Source organism: Polypterus senegalus, chromosome 7 (genome assembly GCF_016835505.1).
Source record: "Polypterus senegalus isolate Bchr_013 chromosome 7, ASM1683550v1, whole genome shotgun sequence".
NCBI lineage: Eukaryota > Metazoa > Chordata > Cladistia > Polypteriformes > Polypteridae > Polypterus > Polypterus senegalus.
Genome location: NC_053160.1, coordinates 39,120,003 through 39,144,381, shown reverse-complemented (window position 1 = coordinate 39,144,381; position 24,379 = coordinate 39,120,003). Strand labels below are relative to the sequence as shown.

General features: G+C 36.4%; 1 protein-coding gene across 1 annotated transcript in view; it reads right to left on the bottom strand.

The window, feature by feature from the left end:
- Nucleotides 1-279: 279 nt before the first annotated feature.
- The window catches only part of itga2.2 (integrin, alpha 2 (CD49B, alpha 2 subunit of VLA-2 receptor), tandem duplicate 2), a 165,907-nt gene continuing 141,807 nt past the window's right edge, over nt 280-24,379 (bottom strand). The window contains exons 21-30 of the mRNA XM_039758501.1: nt 24,040-24,129; nt 20,356-20,432; nt 18,717-18,800; nt 14,540-14,642; nt 12,666-12,779; nt 12,225-12,335; nt 6,232-6,345; nt 3,986-4,075; nt 3,132-3,248; nt 280-870 (exon numbers count right to left, since the gene is read on the bottom strand). Coding sequence (XP_039614435.1) covers nt 775-870; nt 3,132-3,248; nt 3,986-4,075; nt 6,232-6,345; nt 12,225-12,335; nt 12,666-12,779; nt 14,540-14,642; nt 18,717-18,800; nt 20,356-20,432; nt 24,040-24,129 — 996 coding nt within the window. The 3' untranslated portion in view covers nt 280-774. The remainder of the gene's footprint in view (nt 871-3,131; nt 3,249-3,985; nt 4,076-6,231; nt 6,346-12,224; nt 12,336-12,665; nt 12,780-14,539; nt 14,643-18,716; nt 18,801-20,355; nt 20,433-24,039; nt 24,130-24,379) is intronic.

Below are 24,379 nucleotides of genomic sequence, written 5' to 3'. Positions count from 1 at the left end.
GCATGTGTTTGTTCAGAACTCTTTTATTTCAAATAGTGCCATATTGTACATGAAGTTATTTCTTGGATAACTGTGTCCTTTTGAACGGAAAGGAAGTGATCTGTAGTCACAAGTAGCATTAAGGACTATGATTGAAACATGGCATGTTCATATTGAGTTATGAACAATAAACCTTATTTGTAACTCTTTACTCCTTTAAAATCAACTGACTGACATATCCTTTTTAAACATACTGATTCCTGTTTTAGACAGCACTCTTAATTTTTTTTTCAGCCGCTGATCCCTGTTTTTCCAGTACAATCCTCATGACCGTCATGATTAACTGTGAACAATCTCCAGTGCAAAAATACCCTAAATAAATTACACATTATACATTAAGATCTGTGTCACCCATTCCCATTAAGGAGAAAAATAAAATATGCCAGGAAATGTGCAAAAGACCACATAGATTGAAATATTTACACGAAAACATTTCCAAGCATAAAAATTAATAAAAAGTAATAATAGTAAAGTATAAAAAATAAGTCTTATGTATAACCTGAACTGCATCATTTTATATTTTTTTTCTGTTTCTTTCTCACTCAGTAACAGTAAGACTAGCATGATCCAAAAGTGAACCATGAGGAATCCTAACAGAATGCTGACTTCCAGGTTTGTACCCATTTCTGTATAATGAAGAAGACTTTCTTTTTATGATCCTGAAATATTAAAAAAGATGCAGAAGGATGGAAGGAAACTGGAAAACGTGTCCATTTGTTCAAGTTAAATTCAGCATCATGATTCATTTTCATTAAGATCGTCAATTTCACCATCACCATCTTCTACCTCATTTTTCATTAGTTGTTCATATTTTCGTTTGAAAAAGCCAAGCTGTAAAAAAACAAAAAAAAAAAAAACCAATAGCACTAAGTAGCAAAAATTGTAATGATTCCAAAAATTCAGGGGTTTCATTTAGGCGTATAGCAGGGCCACAGTTGCATTTGTAGTAGTTAATCATGCACTAGCATACTTTATATCAAGGTACATTAACAGAACTTAACAACATAATGCTATCAATTAAGCTTAATCTAAAATAGGGTTTCTAATAATAAATAAGCGCTCGCAATTCCTGTTTTTTTTCTTTCCTAATAGAAAATTCATACAATACACGATTATTTCAAAAGATTGGCTTCATTTTAAATAAGTTTAATTCTGGTAGTTTTTATTTTACAAATGTATCACACTAAGTGTTAAGAACATTTTTCCAAACTTCACCTGTTACACCGATGGAAAAGTGTTTTGCTTTTCTGCCACCAGGCAACATTGTGAACAAAAATGCTGACATCATATTCTGTTTGAATTACCCTGTATTACCTAAAAGAACCAACTATCCATTTTTTGAAACAGCTTGTTGCAACTCATAGTCATAATGAGAATACAGGTAAAATTCCGTTACAACGAATATCTTTACAGTGAAATTTTCTTTACAACAAAGTATTTTCATGGTCGTGACAGCTTCCCCATATGACATGAGTCTATAGAAATCTCGTTACTACGAAGTACATTCAGCAGATACTTTCATTACAACGAAGTGCACAAAAGACCTTGAAATGCCAGTTTGAATATTCACAGAGAAGTTAGTTCTCTGGCTGCATCTCAGTTGTGCACAACGATCCCCAAACAGAAACACTGTAAATTTTTTTTCCTTGTACTGTTTTTTTTTTTTTTTTTTGCCTTTTTTGTTTCCTGCGGTTTTCTGTGATACCTTTTGCTTATTGCTCGTCAACATTTGAAAAACATCCATTGGAATTTAACTTATTGTCACCCTCCTATAGAAGCAGCAGACACGAAAAAATGATAACAGTTCATATTAGGGAAAAAAAAACTTCAGTTTTTTGCAGTTCTCGATTGTGGCAAAAAGAAAAAAGACATTGCCAGTGAATTCGCAATTTCGCTATCGACACTGTCAACTTTCTTGAAAGACAGCAAATAAAGAAGAAAAATCTCAGGTTGCAAACATATGTGAACTGCTGCATTTGAAGACATCAAAAAAGCAGTTTTCATGTGGTTCACTGATGCTCGTTCAAAAAACATTCCTGTTAATGTGGCATGCATTCAAGAAAATGTGAGGTTTGTAAAGTCTCTTGGGACCTCCCCCAAATAGACAGCACGGCGAAGAGCGTCCCAAAGTGCAATCTCCGCATCTATACGGGGCAATAGCAGGCCCACAGCTATGCTGCGTCTCTCCGCCAAAGTAAACAGAAAAGATCTCGATGGGTGATGCAAGGTTAGGAGCACATAAATTGTAAATGCAGATAACAGGATTACTTGGTCACTGACCTGGCCACGAACCCTGCCTGACTGCTGTGTCTGTGTATAGCAGAGTGGCAGATCACGCTACAATAACTGTACCGTTCCTGTTTCAAGCTGAATAAAGCTGGTTTTTCTAAAGTACTGAGACTAAGCCTCGTGTTTTGGGGTGCAAGACAGGGACTTATAGCGCGACCCCGATTTTTTATGATTTGCTTCTGTGGAGCTTCACTGCACAGCTGTGAGCCTACTATTGCCTGCCCCAGCAACAGACAATCTTCCACAGACGCTGCAATCATTCCCGTTGGGTGGCGGTCTCAGAAGAGTTCAGAAACCTCACAATATGAAGAAGAAAAGATTGATTCGGCTCCTGATTGATAACTGTGCTGCCTACAACATGCTTCCACATTTAGATAATGTTCATGTTGAATTCCTCCCACCCAATTGCACAGCAGTGCTTCAGCCATTGAATTTGGGCATCATTCGCACCCTGAAAGTGTATCATCGTAAGGAAGTGCTGAGAAAAATTCTCGTCAGCATAACTTGTAGGCAGGAGGAGATTAAAATTAACGTGAAAGAAGCTATTGAAATGATTGCAAACGCCTGGACACAAGTTAAAGAAAGCACTATAGTGACAAATACAGAATCTCATTACAATGAAATTTTCATTACAACAAGATATTTTTTTAGGTCCCTGGGAGTTCGTTGTAACGGAATTTTACTTGTAGTCCTGTCCTGGTAACACTAGGAGTAGGACAGAAACCAGACCTAAATAGAGCACACGTCCAGCAAAGTATACTTATACTGTACAGTATCAGTTTAAATGCATCCAAATCTCTTACCTTGTATAAGATAGCCACTAGTGCTGCCAGTAAAAGCAATCCTCCAATTACGCTGCCAATGATTACATTCAGTGGGACATCTTTTTTAATTCCTGGTTTTGTAATAGTAACTTCTATCTGTTGGACAGAATGCAAAGTCAGTGATTTGCTGAACAGTATCAGGCTTTCCAACTGGTAGTATTTTACCTAAATATATTACAATGTGTGTATAACTTATGTCTTTCTACATTATGTTAATTTACACCATAACAAACCCCATAGGTTAGACATAAGACCTCAAAACAAATTATTCAAATCACCCCATTGTATGACACTGAAGTTGCCTTATGAATATGAGAGTTGTGTTGACAGCATAGCTATTCTAGGGCATTCTATGGCTTGGTCAATTTATGTTACATTCTTACATTATTGGACTAGAGGGTGGGGAAGCTGGACTTGTTACACACGTGCTGTGCTGTTTGCCATCTGTCATTTTTATCCCTTTGTTTGACAGATTCGTTGGCTGTAGGATATGCCATTCAGTTAAGGAACCATATGCTGTAACTCACAAAGCCTTCTACTTGAAGAATTATACCAAGCCATTATTTGACCTAAAGTAGAATATCCACTCTGTATTTAGAAAATGACACTTTCCAACAATAAAGAAGTAAGGATGTTGAGACCAGAACTTAGATTTAAATTCTTTTCCATAATGTGACATCTTAATGGTAATAATTTAAAAATATATTGGAACATTAAAATTAAACACAGAACAAGATCTGGCTAGTACTGTAAAGGTGTATATTAGGCAAATGGTTACCTCTGAGCTTAATTTGCAAAACCCCTGTTAACATAGTGTAAATCCATCAACTTACTGGAAGTTTTTTATTCATGATAATCAATAAGTCTGGCTGTGACGTCTCTACCTCAGCACTTGCTTGCAAATTGACCTCCTGGAATTCTGACTGTATGAGGAGAGAAAAATCAGAGAATTCATATGTTAGAATTTAACAGAATGTCACATCTTTCAGTTGTTATGATCCAAATTGGGCCTGGGTAAAAAATACTGATTATCTTTCATTTAAATGATTTAATATTGATTCTTAAAGTTTCAAGATCAACCTTGTGAATCTCAATCCTGCTCAAATCATGTAGATTTTTGCTGATCTTCGTTTATAGTGTCTGATCCAGTAGATATCGCTAATATGCCTGTTAAGGCTTTATACAGAAAAAAACACTTTACTGCATCGCATAAAATGGTGTTTGTGTCCTCTGTAAACTAATATCAATGTATTTGACACTTAATTCAGATATGTGCACTTACTGAAGATTCAATTGGTGCGTCAGTAAAGAGCAACTGGATAAAAACAAAGCCATATATAAGCTGTGCAACTTGGACGTTAAATATTATAACACAACAAATGTGAGAAATATTTTATCCCGTCACCCATAAACGTAATCTCAGTCAACATCCAAACGAGTAGAGCCTAAACAATCTATACTGGAGATGGTGGGTAGCTCCAACCTTCCATTTAATTCACCTTGTGACCAAAAAATAACAATCAGTTTTTATCTGTAAAGATAAGAGATCATACACTTGTTGGAAATGAGGGCTTTCAACAAATGATACAGGTTTTTGAGCTGTGGTATGAGGTTTTTGAACTGTGGTATGCTATGCCAACTAGAAAGCAACTGTGTGAAGTTATTATACCTGGGCTTTATGAAGATCTTAAGCAAAGCATCGCCACATCTCTCAGGCCAGTAGAGAGAGTAGCCCTAACTTGCCACAGGTGAACATCCAGAGCAGCAGATTCCTACGTGATAATCACACATTAAAAATGACTGGGCACCCCTGGTGGATGTGTTGCAGATGAGCGTGCTGCATACTAGTTACACTGGGAGCAACCTCACTGCCTATATACAGAGCTGCTGAGATGACCCACTGTTGTTCCAAAAACCTTTCTAGCATTTCCAATGCACTGTTCCATTGCATAACTTCATCAATTACAAGTTTGTCTTTTGCCAAGTCCAATTAACTTTTGCTAGCTGTACTGCAGTGGAAAAGTTTTGCAACATGCCTCACCCGGTAAAGCAAGCTGACAGCCCTGTCAAAAAGTGAGCATGTGCGCAAAGGAGCAGAGTTGTAATAGCTCCATAATAGCAGCATTATCAGTCACGATGGCCAGTTCTTTTTCTTTTACGTTTCATTCATTTAATGCCAGTCAATAAGCATCAGCTCTAGATCCTACTTTTAAAATGCTACTTTTTTTGCCTGAAGACTGTGAGGACATGTTTGAAACTGATTAACATGACTACTACAATTCATATGTGTAACTTGTAGAATTATAGAAAAATGCAAGCCTTCCTGCTGTATGTTTATTTTTGACTAATTCAAGATTATTTTAGTTGTCCAATAGGGGAGTAAATCTGGTTAAGAGTTTAGTTAAGAGGTGTCTACACAGAGCTTCATAACACATGAAGAGAATATTGAATAACATTTATTTTTTACAAACCAATATTTGATTATTTTATAATATCTGCAAAATTATATAGATGTTTTATAAAGTAGAGGCTATTGCATTGTATTAAAACAAGCAGCCTCCATAATATGTTTGGACTCTGATGTGGCAACTGAAAGTTGAAGTCAGAATAAAATGATGTCAAAACCTGACAACTTTGCAAAATTAGTTTTGCATTTACTTGTAGGTTGTTAAAATAAGAAGGCTTTAATGTTTGGATACTCCACTGTGCACATGGTAGTCTTTTATAATAATGATATCATAACATCAAGCTTTACGATGTGAAATTTTTGCTAGAAACAATACAGTTACAGAAAAACACCCACACAAAACCGAGGAAACATAACTACAATAGTGACAAAATAATTCAGAAAAGAAGATAAAATGAATAATATTTAGAAACAAGATAAAAAATAAACTACACAGAATTCAAAAGCCCTCTTAACAATGTTCAGTTGTACAGGTAGTAGTCCTTGAGATTTCCTGTAATTAAAATTTGCCATCATAGTTTAATAAGTTACATGAGTCTATGAAGCACACTATTTGATCTTAGATGTGCCATTATTCAGATCAAAACTTTCAGTGTTACACTGTATACTTACAACTGCAAAAGTACCATTCCAGATCCTTGCTGTGATGTTTACTGCATACTGCCTTCTTGGTTCGACGTCTTTGAATGAACACTTCAGTGACTTACAGTTGGCAGTTTCACAGTCCTTAATAAAAAGATAATGAGAATTAGCTGAAATTAGAACATATACATAAATGTTCAGTATTAGCTAACTCTCTAAAACTGCCTGGAAAGTCAGATATTCTCAGGAAGCGCAACAAGCTGAACACGCAGCTTGCCAGCAGCAGCAAGCCAGCAGATGATCCTTATTGTGCAATCAGCTGCCACCATCAAACAACGCGAGTAGCAGAGATGCAAACTGGCAAAAGGACAGCTATTGTACAGGCTTTTAAATGATCGACGCGCTGAGTAAAAAGAAGAAAATGAAGCTCGCAAGCAGTAGCAGAAAGACAACAGCTGACCTGACCACATCTCCTTTGCGTGCGTTCAGCCCCCCCTTCACTATACAAGCAGCGTAATATGACCCGCGAGAGAGATTTAACAATGCCCAGGGCCGGAAATAAAGGACAAAGAGTAGATGACAAAGTAAAACGTTGTAAAGAATTCAAAAATATTGGCACGGTACACATGCACAGCAGGTTAGAGATAATGGAAGTAAGAAAATTCAAACAAATGGAAATTATTACTCGGTGAAATAATGGAACAGCGAAAAGAGATTGAATATATTGTTCGGATTTAAACTTTTAAGTTGGAGACTTGTACATCATCTATTTCATGTTGCCAGCAAAAATTAAAAGATTCCAAAAACATTGTTGCGGTATGAAGTCTTGTGAGACGGACACTTTTAACATGAGATTCTTTCAAGTCACACCCTACTTACGACTATTTTCAAACAAGACCACGGTCACCTAACCTCAGTCATGAGAATGCGTTTGTCAGACACGCTTCCTGCGCTCTCAGCTCTTATAAATTTTATCAGGACAATAATTTTATAAGCTCAAGATGACACGTCAATGACAAAGCGATGAAGAAAGAACACGGACAAACATTCGAGAAAGTTGTTCTATTTATTAGAGAGAAAGAAACGATATTCACTCACAGGCAGTTATAAGTTGCGTTGTCACAATGTAAGTCCAAACACGGAATCAAAATTCAATGTGATCTTGAAGAAAAGTTAATTCCAAATATTGTTTTTACAAAAGTTTTAAAGTAAAAGTGAAAATAATGCATATGTAACAGTTCCCATGAAAATAACAATCTCTTTAAATTGTACATATCCAAGAAACCAAACCCGGGGTGGGCGAGTGAAGCGAGCAGGGGGCAGAGCCCCCTAGTACTAAAAGTTTAAAAGAAAGCCTTTGTAAAAGACCTATTTAGGGGCATTCTGATGATTCTCCCTCTTTTCCCTTCCCAAGTCCTTGGCTATCCTCTTACACATGTTCTAGGAATGCACCATAGTACTGCAGATGGCTTCTTGGTGTACTGACTCCAATTTATTTTCTCTCAGGTTTGTTTTTTTTTTTTTTTTCTTTTGGACATTTTTTTCTATCTTCTTTCCAGCAGGGGCTGTTTTCTGAAGGTGCAATCACTTGTAAATTGGCCTCCTGCTAGAAATGGTCTGCTCTGATAAACTTCTAGAAAGCCCTTTTTTAAAATCTTAAATGATTTTATCTGCTGCTAGACTCAAGCCAGCCAGCTGTTGAATCCTCTATAACTTGTCCACAGACATTGTGCGGTGAGTCCATGCAAGTGTTTTTTTTTTTTTGTTTTTTGCTTAGACACAGTAAGGTGGATTTGTTATTCTTCTAAAAATTATTTTATTTCACTGATGCTTGTGAGTATTGTTGATGACACACACAAAAACGACTAGTTTAGGAGCATATAAATTATTAATGAGGGTTGTTTGGTTTTGATCTTGGATTTGTTTTGACTTCATTTTCAAGTAGTGCTTTAAAAAGTTACCATCGATGTAATGTCTAGTGGTGGGCCCATTTGGTTAACATCTCTGACCACTCCTAAGCATTTTTCATCAGAACGTACATGAATTGATCAACGTTACTCACACTGTAACTTCTACAAAATTTTCATTTTGGTTCTGTTTCATGACATTAACTGACTTGTTTATTAAATTTTTACTATTTTAAAAAATTTGCAGCAAAGTTTATTTGATTAGATAGAGCACTAGAACAGTTTTGATGAGAACACTCAATTCCATCACATCAAATTCACCAATCCCATTCACCTAATTTCTCCAAAATGACATTACTGAATTTTGACTCTCTTAACTTCTGCTATCTGCTTGATAATATACTCCATGTGCATATGGCTCTCTGAGTGAAGAATAGCTTTACAGTGTAATTTTCCCTTAACAAGTTTTTGTTTGTCTCCTCGTGTTCTTGTTGAAGAATTCACTTATAGGTAACAGATAGGATCTTCCGTACTAATTACCTTCATTATTTTTCACTCCTAAATCGCATCACACATTAATTTCTTTGCTTAAGCTGTAAAGGTTCAGATTCTTCAATCTTTCCTCATAGCTCAATACCTCCCAGTCCTGGGATCTGGCTCGTTTCTGTAAATTTTTAGTGATGGAAGATATTTCCCCTATATAGTGATTAATTGTTTTAAAAAAAAAAAAACAGTATCAGAAATCTTAAAACTGATGATTTAGTTACAACTTTTTACATTTTCCAGGCTGGCTTTTAAACTGTCAGAAATGACATTACTGAGGGATGTGACCTCTTTAAGGAGTGAGTGTTGTAATATTGTTTTGATGAAAGATTATTCTGTACTCTACTGCACTGAGGTCTTCTCACATGAGAGAAGAGGTTTTGACTTCTCTTCTTTGCAGTGATGTTTGTGTTCAAAAGTTTTAGTAGATGGAGGCTAAAGTTTGTTTATATGAAAATGGTCTGAACTTTATCAGCCCTTTTACATGCATCAAATGAAGTGTCTCAGTGAAGTCTGCACGAGACTAGTAGAGCGGAAGGCGATGTGTGTGGGAAAATAATCCATTACAAATATATTAGATGATTCAGACAGCAACAAAGAATTTGTTTTTTTCTTAAACATTTTTTCTGCTGTACTTTTAAGTTTAAAAGTGCATAGCAAAGTAAACTTTCTTGCATGTGTTTTTAATTGGTGCTCTTTTGTAAACACCCAAGATTATACTTGCAAACAAATGCATGTCTGTCGGGCCCTATGATCTTAATACAGAGATCACTGTCAGATTAAAAGTGTTGTCTGCTTACTTTGTGATGTTGATCTTATGTAAACAAGTGGGTTATCACTAGACTTTGCCTTGACTGGACAGAGCATGAGAAGAATTCTAATAATAATACATTTTATTTATATAGCGCCTTTCCCATGCTCAGGGCACTTACAGAATATAAGAAAGAACGGCAGGGTATACAGCATTGTACAAACCAAATAAATAAAAAAAGATTATGACAGTGAATTCAGAGAAAATAAAAAAATTCTGCAGTGCAATGGCCATTTTCCTTTTTAAAGAGCACTTTTAAGATATTTATCACAGCTCCATACATTTGTTACTACGTAGGCATGTTATTTTTTACTATAAACTAAGTGGCAAAAAATATATACATAATATTGCTGAATTGATACCATTACTAGGATTTTTAATTTAAACGCAATGCAACCTTTTACACGAATAAATGGTTTGAAAAATATTTCAATAAAAGGGTTCTGTGTCTAATTTGTAATTCTAAATAAATTAAAATTGAGTAGTGTGGATAGGGGGAACAGGTAGAGAGTGCAATTGCTGGCAAATTAACATAGTGGATGCTAAATGTCAGGCTGTAAGATGCCCAAAGCGTAAAAACACTGGAAATAGTAACACTGCCAATGACATGAAACCACAATCTCCTAGAGGAGCACTATACCCCAATTGAATGGGTAGAACCTGGAAGGCCTTATTTCTGGGTCTTGGATATTAGGTGAACTAAGGTCAAGCCAAAAAAGGTTTTTATTTAAGCTATTGTTTCAAAGTAATACATGGAACCAACTAGAACTAATGCATAAGCCACTGTGGTCCTCCATGGTGACAACAGGAAATAGAGTAAGAGTTGTTCGATATGCTAACTTACATGTAGCTCCCTACTCCACACTGTAATGGACAGATGACCCAGGTGGTGTAGCCCCTTAGAGGAGGCTTGGGGTTCAGGATAGCAGGTCGTCTGGTGCAACGGCAGCAACAATGATTCATAAAAATATGGTCAGTCTTAAAAACTTGTCTTCTGGGCTCAGTTAGTTCAGATTAGGGATGCTTAACTTGTATTTTAGACATTTTTGGATTTTGGAATTTTTGCGTATACATGATGATATATTTTGGGAATGGGACCCAAGTCTAAACACAAAATTTATTTATGTTTCAAATACTTCTCCTACACAAAGCCTGAAGGAAGTTTTATACAATATTATTAATAATTGTCTGCTTGAAACAAAGTCTGTGCAGAGTAGATTCAGCAGAATACATATACCAGCTGAAAACGACAGTAACAAACTGTGCAGTGAATAAGTATAAAATGCAGTGAATAATGCACATAAGTTTGGCAGTGATGATGGTTATAAACAAACTTACGGCAACAGAATGTCAGAGCCTATATATCGTCTAAGCTGCACCATGCAGCACTTTTGAAACATGCCACTCACTCCCTACAGCATCTTGGAAAGGCTGCACAGCTGTCATCGTGCCTTTCACCCTTGTTGATACAACCGCAGCACCTAAAACATCACTTGGGATCCCATCCCAGTTATTACTTGTGGGTTGGAATAAAGGTTGAATTTCAAGAAGAGGACATTGGACATAAACTGTAAGTACCAGCTCTTGCATTATTCATGCCAACTCATCATTAACAAAAACTACAGGGAATATTGGACAGAGTGCCACATGGGCAAGCCAGGTCAAGTTTTCACTTACAGTGTTAATGTCAGCACTCAAAAAGTTTTAGATTTTAGAATTTCAGATTAGGGATACTAAACCTGTATAGAAGATGCAAATAAAGGCAAAAAGGGAGGGCAAAGTATAATAGGAATATTGAAATAGTTTTCATAAAAATGAAACCTTCAACCTAACATAGCTCAAATCCTCTCGTTTTAACTTTTGAAAAATGTACAATTGAAATAAATGTGCAAAACATAAACAAAAAAAACTACCAAGTTGCTTGGTAACCTACACTACACTCCTAAGGTCAATACTTTCATCCATTTTCTGAACCACTTAATTTAATTCCAGTTACAGCAAGAACATCATGATAAATACTGATTGGCAGTTCCCAAGACGATCCTGACAGTATTGGGTGCAAGCTAGCCGCTAGTCCTCGATGGGATGCCTGTTGATCAAACACCCCTTAACATCAAGTCAATTTAGACTCGCTAGTTAAACTAACAAAAACATATCATAGAGATGAGGTAGGAAATGTGAAAATCCAAAGAAAACCTGTAAATACTGGGAAAGCATGTAAACTCTGAACAAGCAATGACCAGCCCAGAAATTCATCCCTGGAGTTTCATTAACCATCTAGCTACCCCAAACTTATTCAAATCTTCAGAATTCTATAAATATGCTGACAGATTCAGTGTACTCTGCATAATTCTGCCATTTACAGAGAGAACTACAGTCTTTAGGAAAAGAGAAAACAAAGTGGTAGATTTTTTTAAGCTTCCCTAGACTATTTGCATGACGTACTAAGTCAAGTACCTGAATTAGGCAAACTGCATGTATGGATGACAAATATTGGAGCATCTTGGCTATTAACCAGTGAAACTTATATACCTTTCTGAGGATCTAAAAGTGTGCAGTGAACAAAGACACCAGTCTGACTGGAAATGTGTCCACCAAAACCCACTTGTAATGAGTAATCTCTGCTAAAATGCTATTTTTGCCACAGGATAAAATTTGCTTTAAAGCAGAACTTTTACTATCTTTATTTTTAAATAAATAGGTCAGTTATAGTCTGAGTATAATTAGTCCCAGACAGCTTTCATGTATTCATCTTTACCAACCAGTTTTTTCACTCTTGTTAAGTCCTCCTTTGAGAATGATGCAGTGTGTGGCTTTTCTCCGATTTTTAGTGGGTTCAGCAACTCTGTTGTCTCGCAGCTCATGGTGACGGCCTGCAGGAAAAAAGTTCTCCATCATTCATAGTTTACTTCAAAGCAGTTAATTAAAAAAATATAGCACAGACGCACACTACACTAATTATTCATTTTAAAGTAAAATAAAAGTAATTCTAGTTTAGCTTTTGTAGTTTGCCTATACTTAACACTTTGCATTTAAAGCTGTCATAGGGAGTCAGTATTAGATTCTTTGTATTTTTGTTAAAATGTGATTTTTCTTTTCTTCTTCTTTTTTTTTTTTTTTAAAACAAACTGAATTTTATTTGAATGTGCATTCCATAAGGGTCCTATTGAATTTACCTTTGTTTTAAAAGAATGGGACATTACCGTATCTGTATTGACATCCGTTATGTAGAGCAGTGGATTTCCTGCAATTCTAGTAGATACAGGCAGGGCAACTGTAAGGGATGCCATGTGCACAGGAAAACCTCCGGTGGTAACCTTTAGAGCAGAGATAGAAGTAAGATCACAAGACCAGGATAACGCAATTCAGATGTATTGTTTTTAAAAATGGACACACATATTTAGTTTGGTAAAGTATGTGAAAGGGGTGGAGCCAAGAAAGCTAGCAAGTTGCACTAATTAAAATCACAACGTGGATGTGAAAATGCAGCTGGAAAAACATGAATTTGGAACGTAAGAAAGTGAAAAGTGGTTTAGAAGCCACATAGTTAAGACAGGGCAAACTACAGTCAGTAGACAACCACATTTATTTTAATACTAAGCACTTTATATTGTGATGTTCTATCTTTAGATCAGTAAGAGCAGATATTTAAATGGCACAATTCATTGTGACATATGTGGGGTGTTTCTGTGCTAATCTTGTACCCAGACCAACGACCAGAAAAAATGAGAGGTTAAATTTAAAGAAACTCTGATGGGTAATACACAAGGTGCATATCAGGTTACAGTAAAGGCTGTGTGTCTTGGACCTAACTTCATCCTTAGGTTTCTACAAACTGCCACTTACAAACTTTCTTCTCACTTCTAACTTTCCTCCTCTGCTTCTAGCCTTCTCTGTCTGCACCACACCAGGGGAGTCCTTGTCTCCAAGTTCCATTGCTGCTTTGAGGCCCAAGTCAGGAGTACTTCCAATGCCATACTTGCACTTCTGAGGCACCCAGAACCTCATAAAAGCAACAAAACCCTTTCTCTGAAGCTACATGGAGCAGATCCAAACATCTCTGCCTCTGGGTTGTCTATAGGGACTACAGTTCGCAGAAAGCCTGGTGGGAGTCTGAATTACGGCCAGACTATAATGTGACTGCCGTATGTTGTACTAGGGAACTGAATTAGGATACTACCTTCAGTTTTGTTTTCATTTTTTGTTCTCCTGTTCTCTCTGGTGATTGTTTCACTTGGCATAACCGCCAAACTAGCAAACCCCTTAGCTGTTGCTCTCTGAACACCATGTCAAACATTTAAAAGAGCAGCTTAGGTCAATTTTGTGCCACCACAGCTATTTTAAAACAAGTGGACATAAGGAGGAAAACAGCTAATGACTTGATCCCACACCATTACAGGTCATGCTAACTCACTCTGCTCTGTACTTGTACTATTTCTATTGCACTATTATATTGTATTGAGGATTATTTGTGTTCTGTTCTGCCTATTGCGTTGTATTTACCCCCTTTTTTGACACCAACTGCATGCCAAACCTACATGGAAAGGGGTCTCTCCCAAGGTCTCTTCCATTTTTTTTCTTTACAAGGGTTTTTTGGGAGTTTTTCCTTGTCTTTTTTTTTAGAGAGTCAAGGCTGGGAGGCTGTCAAAAGGCAGGGTCTGTTAAAACCCATTGTGGCACTTCTTGTGTGATTTTGGGCTATACAAAAATAAATTGTATTGCATTGTACTTACCACAAGCTACTCTTACAAGGCCAATTTATGAAATGCCAATCAACGTATTCTACATATATTACAAATGTGGTATGGCTGCTGGGAGAAAACCTATGTGGACATTAGGAGAACCATCCAAATTGCACGCAGGCAGTGAGGCCAGAATTCAAACTAATTTTGCTAAACCTAAATTATACAAATGAATTATGACATTAAAAAAAGAAAGGCTGAATGTTAGAAAAAATGCATTAATATTGTTTCTAAAATTATGCATTCATCTTTTGCATCTATTGTATCATAGTATATTTGATCACAATTCTGCATTGCAAAAATTGCACATGAGAAAACATCAGTAATTCACCAACCTTCAGGGTGATGTTGAATTCAGGACCTATATCTTCGAAAGTATTCACTTTTGTTTCAGCTGGAACAGCCGAGTTTACTTCATAAAAATGTAGGCTGGTATCTCTGTAACCATGGAAATATTAAACATATCAGACTAGTTGCACAATGAGGGAGCATATGGTAGGTTAAGAGAAAAACAATGTTAACACAGAATGTACAGGTTCAAGTTTTAAAGCCAGACATGTGATCTATGACAGGGGTGTCAAACTCTGGGCCTGGAGGGCCATAGTGGCTGCAGGTTTTCATTCTAACCATCTTCATTAGTGACCAGTTTTCACTGCTAATTAACTCCTTTTCCCTTCATTTTAATAGCCCTGTTTTTAAGGATTCAGTCCTCTGAATTGATTAGTTTCTTCATGAAATGACAGCCAAACAGAAATGAGATGTGAAACGAGCCAACAGTTGAGCAGCTAAACTGGGATTTCAGACTCCAACCAATTTCACTCCAACCAATCTCTTAATGAGAAGCTTATTCTTGCTGTTGATTAAGCCCATTATTTAATTCCATGGCCCGTTGCTGCTCTCATTCTGCCACAACAGACATTTCCAAAAGTGTTGATTTTCTGTTCATCAAAATGTTTTGGTGACCTAAGAGATCAACTTTACTGAGACCTTCACTTTTCTTTATTTTCAGATATTGTATGATGGGCACAGGTGTGCTGGTCATGTGGCCGCTTGTTTTGTGTCTCGATATTGTTTGGCTGCTAATTTAAAAAAAGAGACAACTAAGGGGTCTGAGTCAAGTTAATTAAAACTAAAGCAAAAGAAGTTAATTAGCAGCAAAAACTGGTCACTAATGAAGAAGATGGTTAGAATGAAAACCTGCAGCTACTGCGGTCCTCCAAGCCTGGGGTTCGACACTCGTGATCTATGACCTATTTGAAATGTTGCTAGTCATCCACAGAGAAAAGCTGTAAAGTAATAAATGCTATATATTTTGCATATTACAGTACAACAGGAATTATGTCAGGTTTGCAGTGTGATACATAGTTTGGACTTTACACCACCATGTTGCCAGTTCAATCCCCACCACTGACCCTGAGCAAATCACCCAACGTGCCTGTGCTCTGGTTGTAAACATTACATTGTACTGCATCCCAAACTTGTAAGTTACTATGGATAAAGGTGTTAGACAATTACAAATGGTCACCCATGTAACAATATTAGATCCTAGTTTTGTTCCAGTCCCCTTCAGCTGGTGTTTGCTGCTGGCTCAGACATCTCACTAAAAATTAATAGGATAGCGGTTCTGAAACGTGTCTATAAAGCCTTATATAACGAGTTTGTTAGAGTATTGTTGTCCTGGGTTTTCAACAGCTCATTACTAGCCAATATCTGACAGCGACAAAAATTAATCTCTGCTAGTGGTTTGCTCACATGCTCACCATATGTTTTCAAATCCACATCACCCCCCACTGCGGTGTCATTATTATGTAAACTTGTGTGAGGGTGGGAGCTGTTAAGACTGCAGTGTCTCTCTTACTCTTGTTCTCTCTCCCATTCTCTCTCTCTCACTCTCCTGTCTCTCTCCCTCATTTTCTCCCACTCACTCTATTGTTCTCTCTTTGTCACTCTCATATTCTCTTTCTCACTCTCTGGTTTTCTCTCTCTTTCTCACTCTCTCTTATCTTTGTTCTTGACTAAGCTCTCCGAGAATGAGCTTTCTTTTTTTTAGATAGATGGCACTACAACTCGAGAATTTTATTGTTATACATAATTAAGAGATTAAACTGCCAGATTCAAGCCATTATTAAAGATATTCGGTTTTCAATTTAAGTACATTTACAACAAATATTTGAAATACATATGTTTAGCATATTCTGATAGTGTCTAGATCGGGTGGTAAGGAAAAAGTCCAGTTTAGCTCAATTCTTAACCTGGTCACAGTCTGTGTGTGTTATATCTTGCGCTATGAAAGGTGGATTGAGAAATGGGGATGACTAGCAGAGGAAGCGTAATCAGAAGCCAAAATCAAAATCAGACATACGTCCTATCATTTGTCACTACCAAAACTTTACTCAATGATCTGTAATAAGGAGACAAAGCAAAGAATCAGAAACCAGGAAATCTAAAGCACAAGCTAAATAAACACTCCATGGTATCCAGACACTTGCCTAATAACTTGTCCTATGTGCTGTTTTTTATATTGTCACATTGTTTATCTTGATCATGGTGTTTCCTGGGACTGAACATGTTGTCATGATGGCAACTCAGCATGAAGACACCCATTAAAAAAAATGCAACCAAAACTGTATCATTTTATCAATAACTAGAAACAATGATAGAAGCTGAAGCAGATGCTCAGGAAATATTAAAGTACAAAGAATTAACAACATAACGTTATTCTCTAGTTAACTCTGATTTTTTTCTAACACATCCCTACAGACTTGTGTGCTTGAGTACTAACTGGCTGAATGCTAACGTGGCTGTGTGCACCAGTGGGCTCTGTGATAGGCTGGCACCTCGTCTAGGCCTCATTTCTGTCTTGTGCCAAATATTACCATCATGGTCTCTGACAAAGTAACGACCGGAGTAACCTTAATCTACAGTAGATTAAGTGGTTTGAAAAGGTTATGTTTTGCAAAACTATATTACTTATTTAAAATGTGATTCATTAAATGTACATTTTATTTTAAAAATTCTACCACAGTTTGGTTTTTACTTACTACATTTTAAACTGTTTTTGCAATTTTTAGAACTTATTTGTGTTGATGTGCTATACTGCTCAAATCATCTGATCTGATTTGAAAAGCTTTAGTGGAAACATGGTCGTCATTGAAACATTTTCATCGCCGGCCACCCTTCTTAAACTGTCTTCAAGCAGAAAGCTGATTTCAGAGCTCATGTTTTGATGTGACTGCAGCCCAAGTCTAACGCATAACAGCCAGCAGTAAATCTACATTACTGAATCAAAACAAGGAAGATAACAGCTTGTATTTTTAAGGACAGGTGAAATCATTGGAAATCAGGCACTGACATTATATCTAAAGTCAATGTCACATTGCACAGCTTCTAATCGGAGGGGATGTCAAACTTGACTGAAATTGTTGATCACGTCAGTTGCCGAGTATGCCAGTTTACAAGACTAGAAATTGCAGGGCACGAAAAATTATGCATCTGTGTGATGATTGATGGATTAAAGGCCATAAGACCACGACCGTCATCAACAAGTCCTTCCATGAGAACCCTGGATACAATGAGGACTGACCATTTATGTTAGGTAGAATACCTAGAGGGGGCTGACTGGTGTCATGCCCTGGAACCCCTGCAGATTTTATTTTTTCTCCAGCCATCTGGAGTTTTTTTTTGTTTTTTCTGTCCTCCCTGGCCATCAGACCTTACTTTTATTCTATGTTAATTAGTGTTCTCTTATTTTAATTATTACTTTGTCTTTTTTTTTTCTCTTTATTCATTATGTAAAGCACTTTGAGCTACATTATTTGTATGAAAATGTGCTATAGAAATAAAGGTTGTTGTTGTTGTTGATTACAGCAAATTCAGTCACAGTCTCAGCCGTTTTATTTTTATTATTCCATTCTCTCATGGCACATAAAACATGAGACATCATACAGATGAGCGTCTTTTCTATTTTAAAACACCCACATTCTGTATTCCTCGTCACTGTTATGTGTGCATCTGGCTGGGCACTCTTTAGTTGTCACTGTTCATATACAGAGCCCACCGTTAGACTTAAGACAAGCCCAAGCTTGCTTGATTTCTTCAGGGTGAGTCACAGACTGGCTGGTCAGAGTCATTGGAATGTCATACTGCATGACCAATGGTCACAGCACCTCTCCGCGACTGCCTCCAACTTGCTAAGATTATTAAAATGAACTCTGTGACTTAAAATCACTGGGAAAGTTGTGTAATATGACATGGCCTTAACTCTAAACTTTTATTAAACTAAACAGTATTAGTTTTGTTACCTAACTCAGACCTAACCACTTTCAGGATACAAGTGTCCAACTGTAACACAAAAATGTAATTCTTTTAATTAAGTAATGTATTTTGTGCTTGAATACAATGAAAAGTCTCTACATGAGAACTGACAGAGTTATTGAATGCTTAAATAATTTATCATTTGCATAAAACATTTTACCAAAAAAATATGATTAGCAAGTAAAGGAAAGTGCATACCTGGTAAAAACAATTTCCGAGTTGTACTGAACAGGAATGGAAATGTTGACCACATTGTTTTCTGGAGTTTCTTCTGTACTATCACTATCAGTGTATAAGAGAAAAACATGATATACTGTAGTCAAATTATGCATTTGCAAATTAAACAGAAATTGCCAAAGTTGAGCAGAAGGCTATATATATATATATATATATATATATATATATATATATATATATATATATATATATATATATATATATATATATATATAGTGGAACCTTGGATTGCGAGCATAATTAGTTCCAGAAACATGCTTGTAATCCAAAGCACTCGTATATCAAAGCGAATTTCTCCATAAGAAATAATGGAAACTCAGATGATTCGTTGCACAACCCAAAACTATTCATCTAAAAATGATTAATACAACATATAAAGTAAAAATACATAAAACAAATTAACCTGCACTTTAACCTGCAATCATGGCTGGTGTGAGCGAGTTTCTAAACTCTTTTGGGATTCCACCCAACGGGACGACACCCGGAAGAGTGTCCCAAAGCAACTGCAGGCTCCCAGCGCTGGAGCAGTTTGCCATAAAAGAGAATCTGAAAAGATCACGGACATGCTATAAGCGCCTGCCGTTGTTGAGTGATACAAGAAAAATTATAAATGCAGGGCACAGTATTACTTGGCCACTAACCTGGCCTCGACTTTGCCTGACTGCTGTGTCTGTGTATAGTTAGTGGCAGATCCTGCTACAATAAATAACCATGCTGTTCCTGTTTCAAGTTGAATAATGCTGGTGTTGCTAAAGTACTGAATCAGCTACGTGTTTTGGGGTGCAAGGCAGAGACTCACACGTTACAACACACACACACACACGTGGTCACAATGCTATAGTAAACAGTATATGCTCGTACGGATGTCAACTATATGAGTGAGGCACACCGACTGAGCCCGAGAGTGGAAGACGATTACCCATAATCCTGCAGCAAGAGAGAGAAGAAACATCAGCACAGTTGTGATCACGTGACGCTCAGCAGACAAAGCGTATACATACTACTCGTATTACAAGACCTTGCTCATTTATCAAGTCAAAATTTATTAAAAATTTTAGCTTGTCTTGCAAACCAAGGTTCCACTGTGTATATATATATATATATATATATATATATATATATATATATATATATATATATATATATATATATATTTTAAAAATAAGCACAACTGAAGAGCAAATTTCTCATACTTCTTCAATGCATTTTGCCTTTTCTCTGATAACAGTAGATCTGTTCCTGAAATATTCTTCCATGCATTCACCCATCCATAGATTTTCAAACCTACTTAAGCAATTCAAGGTCACAGAAAGCTAAAGTTTAACTTAACAAAAATGGAATACAAGGCGAGAACTGTTCCCAGATGGAAACAGCCTGTCCTAAGGCATGCACACACACTCATTTATGCTCACATTAAGCCTATCTTGAGTATTCAATAAGCCTAAAAGCTCATCTTGGGATGTGGGGAAAAAACCCTTAAGTAAGCATGAGAAGAATGTGCAAACCTAGCACAGACACTTTTTAAATGAACTTGTTCTTGAAATTTGCTCTTCAGTTAATCCATAGACAAAAGCAAAAGCAAGAATAGCTTTCATACTACCTAAGAGCCTGGAAGTTGATATAAGCCACACTCTGCAAGTGGTTGATGTTAAAATCAAAGTTGATGTCAAAGGATACCTTAAAAAAAAAACAAAAATAAACCGGTATTACTTTTAGGTATGGTCTTTACACATTTTTAATTGAATAAAGGTATTACTAGCTACAATATGTTGTGCTGTTATCCAGCCATAAAGAGCACTGCAATCAACTGGTAAGTAATCCTGGATGAAAGTGTAAATGTGTGTATAATAAAAGAACATACATATGATGAACATCGCATTTATTGAACAAGCATGCATCATTGATGTGGATTATATACCTAGTTATGTAATATACTATCTGCAATACTGTTTGGGCAAATGGTAACAAACCATGAGTATTTTAAGCACTAGAATCAGGGATCGTTTTTCTATCCTTGGAGTAAAAGGATACTGAACAGCTGATTTTATTGACTATTGCATAAGTCTACCTGATTTGAGCTCCTTGTACATACTGTCTGATTTAGTATTTATTGTGCTATTGTCAAAAGTATTTCGGAGACAAGCAAATAAGAATCTCAGTGTGCCTTATTCCCTTCACAGTAATCTTCAAGACAAACTAATTATTTACATTTGATTCTGATCTACATGCACTTGGACATCCTAAATGCAGTATGGGATGGGCACAGAAATAAACTGCTCTACCAGTGTGAAGAAGCATACTTTACTGAAAATAATTACACATTCACCCTCAGTTACAAAAAATCTGGGTGAACTCACTATACCCGTTGACTATTCTTATTTAAATCACAATATAAATAAGGCTTTAAAGACAATTTAATTTTAAGGCAAATTAAATAGGCTTCTGAATAGCAGCTAGTTACTTACTGTATGACATGGCCAGACAAAAACGTAAAGTATAACTGTCATAGCATAACATTTCCCAACCTGCTTAATTCATTTCAGTGGGGTACAGGATGCTAGTGGCATTGTGTGTAAGGCAGGAATCAGCCCCGGATGGGGGCACTTGTCCTTTGCTGGGCTCACTCCCCCTCACTCCTACATAAGGTCAGTTTAAAGGCACCAGTTAACATGATCTTCATATATTTAGGATGTAGAAGAAAAACAAGAGCACCTGGATGAAAACCCACAACGACATGGGGAAAATATGCAAACTCCCACCAGAAGGCAATTGGGTGTATGATGTGAACCCAGTACACCAAAGCTAAAAAGCAGCTGCAGTAAGCACTAAGCCATCATGCTGCTAAAGATGACTTGTAACCAATGGTTATTATGAAAAATGTCTTTCAGAGTCAGCATCCTATACATTGTAAATTCTGTGTTCTCCATTTTGCTCATCATACTACATTATGAATAGTTACATATACAGTATGCTTTCCTGGACAAAATGTCCACTTACAATAACATCAAAACAGAGACTGACCAGGCTCTACATAACCTTTTTTGTTAATATTGCTGCCTTTTAATTTATTCATTTTCATAAGAGACCTGAATTTGCAGGTACCTCACTCATTGGCCACTATGCCATTATCGAATGTATGCCCATGTAACACGAAATTTCTTTCACATTTATTTTCAGGAAAAAAAAATATTTAGAACATAAATAATTGTTGCAAGATAGCTTGCTCTATACTGTTTTGCCCATGTTCAGTGGTAACTAACTTAGGATGCCACTGTATAAAGATGATTTCACAGTTAAATTCCTGGAACCATCCCAGCATGCTGAAATAGACCAATTTCCAGTGGGAACGTAATGCCTTAAGGAGATATGAGGTACTGATATTCAGATGTCCTACTGCATTTAAATTATGCTCTATTCATATCAAAACACCCAGCATGTGCCTCAAAAATACACCCCATTACCCCATATCACTCATGATTGACATCTAGCTAAATAGAATTATTAATACATGACATGTTTTGCAATTTTAGTAAACCTGTCTGCCTGAATTAGTAGTAACATGGGATTCAGGAAGTCAGGGGACCCTTTATTAATATATTTTCTTGCTTTTCTGTCTTGTTGAAATGAGTGTACATTGTCATTTTGCTAACATGAATGGAAATCAGAGACTAAGTGAAATGTGTTGTGCATTCCAATGCACCGTTTCAGCATCATTATTTTGCTCAATGTGTAGTTGACAAACCAGAGGACTTCTGGTACTCTATACAAGTCATGTTAGCTTTTATCAGTTTCATTCATCATCAGTCTCTATCAAAACACAGTAATGATTCTGGACTTACTGGAGACAGAGTCACAAAAGAGGACAATGGTGAATTTAGAAGCCATGATGACGAATGCTATCCATCCTCTCCATAACACATACACTGAGGTCTAATTACCACCTTTTTTGGGCTCCTATGTGGTATTATGTTTAATAAGAACATATTGAACTGAATTAAATTAAAGGTGCTCTTTAATTTTAAAATTAAATTTAAGAGGTGCTCTTGGAAGTCTTTGTTTGCCTACAGCATTCAGCCATTAATGAGCGATCACATCATGCCCGTCTTCACAGTAGTCAGTCATAATCGACACTTTAACATAGTGATAAGGTTTTTATGAGCACTGTACATTGAACATTCTGAGCCTTGTATTTATTGTTTGTTTTTACTGTTGTGCGCTATGTGTATGATCGCTGGTCTATGTTGCTTCCAGACTGTGTGATTTTATTCCTTAGGAATCAGTAAAACACCAACTGATTTAATTTTTAAAGAAACCTTTACTTACACTTGTATAAAAGGCAAGCTGTATTTTGTTACACAGAAACAATGGCAGTCTTTTTCCAGAAAGTTATTACCATTTGAAATACAAATATTAATCTAATAGAATATAAAACACCATTAATTCCTGAAGTTATCTGTCTATTCATCATCTATCTATCATATAGTGATTTTCCTAACCACTTACCTGTCTAGATGCCTATTTAACCAATTCTATTTAAAATGGTGCTTCTTACATTTTAGAATTATAATTTACCTAATTCAAACATGTGCTATATAAAACTATCAACTTCTTGTTCAGATTGTAATCTAGTTGAAGGCGGAAATTACTACAAGTTTTCGACTAGAGATTTTGTAAGTGTCATAAAAGGCAAATCCATAAATACACAGTACATTGCCAGTAAAAGACTAGGGACACCCCACATACTATCATGGTATATAGAGGAGAATTTGAAAACTTGAACGAAAATGCCAAATAAACTGTGTTTCAAGAATACTGATCAGTTAATCCAAAAAGCTAAATTTACCTGTGGGGACAAATAAACTTCTACCTGTGTGGAGGGTGTGACAACGTGCTCTGTCAGTGCATCCTCCCAACCTCTCTGTCTAGTAGGCTCAAAACTAATTTCTGAACATGTCAGTTCAATATTTAATACAAATGAGTATGAATTTGTTATATTTGTTCTTATTTTGTACTTTGTGATGCCAAGTAATTGATGCCATAAAAGAAAAATGAAATGACATAATGTTGGTCAAAAAATGAGGGAAAGTTAGAATGAAATGATAACCTCTGACTCATAGAGAAGTGAGCAGTACACTGGTGTTGCTTACCACGATGGGCTGCTGTACTAATAGGTAACGCTGCCTGCAGTCAACACCATGGCAACATACAACATGCCAGTAATCTAGACAGCGATTCAGTCACTTAATCTTGCACTTGCCTATGAAATATTGATGAAACATTTTACCTCTTGTCCTAGTTTTAGAGCAGGATATCCGACCTGACAGGAGACTGATTCTGTTGTCTCTAATTGGCACTTCACATCAGTTCCATCCGTCTGTAATTTAATATGAACAGTAAGATATTATAGTATATTCACTTGCATTCATTGTGCTCATACACATACTAGAAGTCTACTTTGTAAACCAGAGGTCGTACCAATGTCAAAGATTACACATGATTATAACATAACAGTGGTCCAAGTCCCGCATAACGTTAACCAAAACACCCATTTTACTCCAAAATATTAAGCATTTTCAGTACAGATATTAAGTTCAGGTTCTCTCCAAGACAAAATATCCATCCAT